This window comes from Lolium perenne, chromosome 5 (genome assembly GCF_019359855.2).
Source record: "Lolium perenne isolate Kyuss_39 chromosome 5, Kyuss_2.0, whole genome shotgun sequence".
NCBI classification, from domain to species: Eukaryota; Viridiplantae; Streptophyta; class Magnoliopsida; order Poales; family Poaceae; genus Lolium; species Lolium perenne.
This window is the reverse complement of record NC_067248.2, coordinates 73,763,662-73,770,018: the sequence shown is the minus strand read 5'-3', so window position 1 is coordinate 73,770,018 and position 6,357 is coordinate 73,763,662. Positions and strand designations below refer to the sequence as shown.

At 40.3% G+C, this 6,357-nt stretch overlaps 1 protein-coding gene across 1 annotated transcript; it reads right to left on the bottom strand.

Annotated features, from left to right (window-relative positions):
* Positions 1-807: 807 nt before the first annotated feature.
* LOC127299462 (uncharacterized) lies at positions 808-5,718 on the bottom strand. Its single transcript, XM_051329427.2, has 4 exons — positions 5,490-5,718; positions 1,603-1,714; positions 1,448-1,495; positions 808-967 (listed from the first exon to the last, which is right to left on the bottom strand). Exons 1-3 carry the CDS (start codon positions 5,603-5,605, stop codon positions 1,481-1,483), a joined length of 243 nt encoding a protein of 80 aa, XP_051185387.1. The 5' UTR covers positions 5,606-5,718; the 3' UTR covers positions 808-967; positions 1,448-1,480.
* Positions 5,719-6,357: the final 639 nt, after the last annotated feature.

Below are 6,357 nucleotides of genomic sequence, written 5' to 3'. Positions count from 1 at the left end.
GGTTGAACTGCGATTTGCTTTTATCTGAATTTGCATTTCCTTCACAACCGCGTACTCTAACTCTTGTTGGTATTTCCACTTGCATCCCAACCTTTTAATTAAAGGTTAAGTCCTCCAAATCTCGAAAATAAAAGATTTAAGTATTCTAATAATGAGAAATCACTAGTCTAGACAAGCTAACAACTTCACAATTTTCCTCGAAAAGAAATGACAACTTCACAATCATTGAACCACCTATTACATCAACATTGATTTTTAGAGGACATCACAACTTCTCGTCTACCGTTAATATCATTTTAGAAACACTGAATGCAACATAAACTCACATGCGCACAAACACCCACTCACCATAACAGAATACAACTCACTCTGCCTATGCAGGTTTACGGTCGTGAAATTTGAAGGGTTTTATTCTTAGTGAGCTTAAGCTAAGGTACAACCATGTCCGCCAGCCACCTAACATATGGTTTGGTTCTCATGCCATTTGTGTTTATTAATACCACACCAGCATTTTCTCGCGGGATAGATAAACCATCATGATAGCATAATTATCTTATACTGGATTTTGGCATACATACCGTCTAGAAAAAAAACTTTCGCAGACAGGATCAGTAAACCTTTGTTCGAAATGATGTTTCTCAAAGGTTTTCTTTGTAGAAAATAAAACTATGCTGCTGATATCTCGTATGTATCACTGGAATGTTTATAGGTATAATGCCCCCCAACAGCTTGTACAAATACCTACGTTGTCAGACAACCACCGCTGCCTATCCAATCTACAGTAACACAAAACACTTGCAGAAGAGAAACTGGGCAGTAGTGCAGTACATAGCAATCTCTGAAAAGAATGTACGTAGAGGATGACTAAAAGGATGTACACTTCACTAGCAAACATCACAAATGAGTTAGCTGACCAAACTGCATCTCATAATCAGAAGGTAAAAAGCCTTTGTTCACCATCAATAACCTGAAAGAGGCCATGGAAGAATGTGTCAAGACAAGAGGCCCAACACCCACCCAAAAGTATAGTGTTCAACCAAAAAGAAATGTGGAGGTCGAAGAACAAAACAATGAGAAGTAAACAACTAAAAAAAAAATTCTAGATTGTCTCCATCATTTTTTTATTTTTCATTTCATAGTTTGCCCTAGGTAATGAAACCAAAATGTCCTGCCAAACTTTGGATGAGACATATAGCCCCCAACCCAAATGATAAAGTAGACACAAATCAACAATGGAGAACGAACTCCAGCAATTATAATGCACCATTCTTATCTCCAGTATTTGTTTCTACTGCTTCTGAGGAGTTAAATATCACAAAAATGAACAGAATCATGCTCAGACAAGCAATGGCTGACTAACAGTACAGTGTTTGACCTTTTACACAAGTAGATATTACATTACCATGAAGAAAAATGCAAGACCTTGAGTATGGTTGAGTGTCCTTACATTCTGGGGGATGCAAATCGACACGTGAAGATTTTATCCCATCTGCCACTGCAAAATTCAAAACAACAAAAGATAAGTATCGAAGAAAGAGAAGAATCTCACATCACGTAATCGTTTAACTTCAACATAGTCGGTACTCGGTGAGATAACAATACCTTCAGAACTGGCTCCCCTTGGTTTCCTTGGTTTGATGTCTTAGACTCCTTCATAGCCTTTATCTGTGCTCGTGCAGCTCTTCCAGCAGCTGACTTCTCGTATTCCTGCTGTCTGAAGGTCAAGAAAATGTTACAGTCAAGAGCAGGCTACTTCATACAAAATCATAAGTGTCAACATTTCAAAGTTGTAATACGGCTTTGACTGACAATGGAGACAGTAGTTCAACCTATTTCTGAATCCGATTTCAGTCAACTGAAGTTTTCTAAATACTAAACAGTGGTACAAGCTATAAAGGAATTATTATAACAGATTAACAGCATCAGAAAAAAATGAGTCCATGCCAACATTGAAATGAAAAAGAAAAAAAACGCATGGAGTGTGTGTGTGTAGGGGGGGGGGGGGGGAGGGGGGAGGGGTGTTGTTTTGAGCTGCTAAGCTGGTATAACAACGGGTAGTAGTCAAAAAGGGGATAAGCCTGTAAAGTGTGAACTAGATAACCAATAGAACAGGTAAATGTTATGGAGTGATGATTCAGAATATTAGGCCATTAAGCATATCAGAAGGATATCTAATTCCATTGGGTGCTACCAAACTAGAAATTTGAGTGTAATCTGTTTAAATACATGCATGTAATCTACCTAATCCTATTACAGAAGTTATCTGCCTCATGCTATTTACATCATGTATGTTCACCAAATTAAAATCAGTAAATAAAGAAACTAACTGAGCGATGCCATCATGAATAATTTTTGGAGATCTAACTTGACTCAATTCATTGCAACGAAAAATGAATCTGCAAGTATAAAAGCTGAGCAAACTAAGAGAAAACATGCTGGAAGCCACTTCTTCTGTGAGAGGAAAGAGCACCCTTACTAGTTACTAGGAGAATGTCTTTTGGCTCCTGGGCACTGGCACCCAGGTGCAAAAAGATCTTAAAATCCATAAAAAATCATAGATGTATATTATGAAATGAAATAATATGTGCTCTGGCGCAAAGAAAATGGTGAAAAGTATCAGCTATCACCCTTACTTCCACTCCATTCTCTCTATCTCCTATATTTGCTCCTTGACTATTTCTTGCTCTTGCTCTAACCAAGAAGCAATTATTTAGTAGCCTAATCAAGAGAAGCCCAAGGGCACACAGGAATGATAGCAAGGCATAGCACAGCAAAAACAAGATTGTTGAAATTCTACTGGCTGAAGCAGTGGCACGATGTACGCTGGTCATAAGCCCCCTAACAAAGTAACAAACCATTAAGTCAAGAACAGCTCAAAGAGGATATGTCATATGTGTATAAAAAGGTTAAAGATTCTATGCAGAGATTCATTGTTCGATTGCAGAGATCATGTGGATTTATTTATTTATTTTTAGGAATTCCTCATATCCAAGGCAGCTCCCCACAAATCGCACATGATTATTTAAATTCATGTCCACAAAATTGAAATCTTAATATATCAAGAGACTAGATGACCAAAACCTCCCTGCAAAACTAACTTAATTCAATTGCAACCGCCCTGAAAATTTAACTAAATTCAGTTTGACTAGAATAGTAATGACTTGAAAACAGCCGTTAACAAAAATATGTAAGCATACTATATCATATCAAAACCGTACAAAGTTCATTCTCTAACACACAGAAGTCTTGACTCTAGAACATACATTCCCCTAATTTTATTTCCAAGCTTAAAATCCACACATAAAATCCTTATATTGTTATATTTTATAAAAGTCTGCTAAACCAATACAGCCAACCATTGCAACTTAATCAAGATCAAGATCGAGATCTAGAAACATATCTTCTAAAATGCTTAAGTGAATGCTTCGCTGCTCACAACATTTCGATCGTCTGACCGAGTGGGCTAAACTTTTATGGGCCTGAACTGCTAACGAGGAACCCATCGTCTCGCCGGCCAACTCTCTAGGGGCCGATGAGGAGGTTGGGGAGATCCCAACCCCAGCACAGTGTAAGCTCCGCTGGAACACGGCACGCTGCCTTCTAACTTCCACGGCTTTTACTTCCGAGGGTTTAAATCCACTGGTGAGGGGCTTGGTTGCTGGTTAGATTGGAAACTGGAGTATGTGGTGACTAGGCCGCCGGCACTGGGCGCTTGGGCGGCAGCTTTGTTCAATTTTTCACTGCCCGTGGTGAATTTTGAGGAAAACCTGGTACATCGTCGACTCAAGTCCGACGCCACTGTTCAGCGCAGCTGTGCAGTTCATCCTAGGCATGCCAAGAATTGGTATTGACTGCCCACATGCATTAGTAATTTGCTGGAAGATAATATTATGCATTCAGGACACTGGGAATACAGCAGAAGAGTAGTTGGTCTTATTTGAGTCAATGATATTTTCCTATTTGTTTGAGCTGGGACACTAGGTCAAGTCTGCATCTACCAACCTGAAGAAAGTTTTCTCCCAGGCTGAAGATAAAGCAGAGAAGACACAAGAGACTGGTTTGATCGAATTTTCTTTGTTTGCTTGATTTTCGGAAGTCAGTTGACTTAACCATTGCAGTATGTCAAATTAAAATTTAAAATTACTTATACCGCTGGTGCTTGGAATTTTGTTTCGTTGATAATGGCAGAAGAATATAAAGAATATGATGTCTGGTGGAGAGTGCAGTATTGCACTGATGTTGTACTAACTTGCGGCATGAATTTTCAGAGCGTCTACTAATTATTAATTTTTTCTAGCACTGTAAATATTAGTCAATTTTTATTACATACATCTATCTTTTACTATATAAATTACAGACATCCATATTCTTATGCCTTCTCATCACTGCTGCTATCTGATGTTGCACTAAGGCTACCACTGTCCGCATCAGAATCAACCCAGTCATCTGGAACAGTTCAACCTGAACCTTGACAGGACACCAAATGGATTGATGTCCTTTGAATTGGCTATGCCTTTCTTTTGGTTGGGAATAACTGACGTCATTCTTTTAGTATAGCAAATCGCACAGGCATTTCTGCTATTTCGATGAATTTTCTCCATCTCTTAGTTTGTATTTTTCTAGGTGTGGGTTGCCTACAAACCGTTTGTGTCACTTGGAACACATAAAGCGTCTACTAGCCAAGATAATATATATTTCTACGCAACAAAAACTTACTTTGTCTGCCTTCTGACTCAGATTTTTTTTTTCTCCTGCTGCAACGCATGGGCATATTTACTAGTCTTCTAAAAAAATTATTAGTACCTAACCAACACCATCTTAGCAAGTTCCAGCCCTAAACTTTTAACAGGATAAGCCAAACCAAAAACATGACTCACTCCACGAGGAGACTAAAGAGCGGAAAATAACAATTGGCGCAAGCATTGCGCGCCTTTTTTCATTAAGGTAGAAATAGAGTTTTACAGATGTTCTTGTAATAGACATACAGCAGAGCAAAAACAGGGGTAGGTTCTTGTTACATGGCCTTGCGGTTGTCTCAGTGGTACAGACGAGATGAACTAATTCAGTGAAGTACACACTACAGGATGGTTGCAAGATTTGTCAACTCGACTCTGCGGAAACCGTGCCACTCAACAGGCCACTCAATAAACTATCTAACAGCCACTAGCGTCTCCTGCAGGAGCATCGGTTCTAACTATACAATAATACACGCCATTTCTGGTCAAGAAATCTCTCGAACAGGGCGGCGGGATTCAAGAAAAGGGGCAACACCACCCGATTCCATGAACTGCTCCCTGGACGGTCGATCCAATCAGATAAACCTTAAACCCAATCCGGCAAGAAACAAGGGAGACACGGAACGGAGCATGGTCGAGATGGTACCGCGTTGAACGGACGAATCCTAGCCTACCTAGCCAGTCCCCAGAATCCGAAGGACAAATTAAATTAAGATCAGGGTTCGAGCTACGGTCAGAAGAGGAGGCGGTTACCTCTTCTGGGCGGCCTCGGCGGCCCTGGCGCGGGCGTCCTGCGCCTCGAGGCGGTCGGCCTCCGCCCGCTGCTCCTTGGCCGCCTGCGCCGCCCCGAAGCACCCGCACTGCCCCATCGTCAGCTCCCGCCCGCCCCTCTCTTTCTCTTCGCTGGTCCTTCAGTCCTTGGCTGCTTCGCCGCCGGCTGGTTGCTTGGATTGATGGCTTCTTTGGGTTTGCTTTGGGATATGCGATGGATGTGCACACGAAAAAGACGATCCGGCGAAAAGGAAGACGAGCTTTTGGAGATTCTAGAATGCCGCGTGGGGCCACACGACAGGAGATTACAATAGCGACTTTCGCCGGATTATACTAGTACCCCATTCCTAAACACTCCTAAACCCAAAATTAGATATAGATATATCTATAACCAAAATATATCTATATATATTGTATCTAGATAAAGTTGAGCAGCATTTTAAAGAACGGAGGAAGTACCAATTTTTGCAAGTTCGTGAGCTGCACCATTAGTCCATTACCACTTCGATCTTGCAAGATAAGAGAGCACTTACAAAAGAAAAAAAGATTTAAAAAATCAAACATGACTAGTTTTTGGTGGCATATCTTTATAGAACAAAAATCCTTGTTGAGAATTTTAGAAATTCATTTCCTACGAGATTTACACTCTAGTTGTTGGATGAGCCACTACTACCTGTCTACCTCAACCACTAGATCTCTCCTAAAATTGTGAACCTTAGCTTGAGATATTTTAATATCGCCGTAGTTAGTATACCGATTTTGGTTCGTAACCTCACGGCAAAATATTGAAAGTTACTATCCTACAGTAATTTTTTAATGGAAAATTCAAATTGAAATTAGGACCAAGATT

Coding starts and splice junctions, on each gene's coding strand:
- LOC127299462 (XM_051329427.2), bottom strand. CDS start 5,605: ATGGGGCAGTGCGGGTGCTTCGGGGCGGCGCAGGCGGCCAAGGAGCAG. Junction 1,715..5,489: donor GCCGAGGCCGCCCAGAAGAG/GTAACCGCCTCC, acceptor CTTGACCTTCAG/ACAGCAGGAATACGAGAAGT.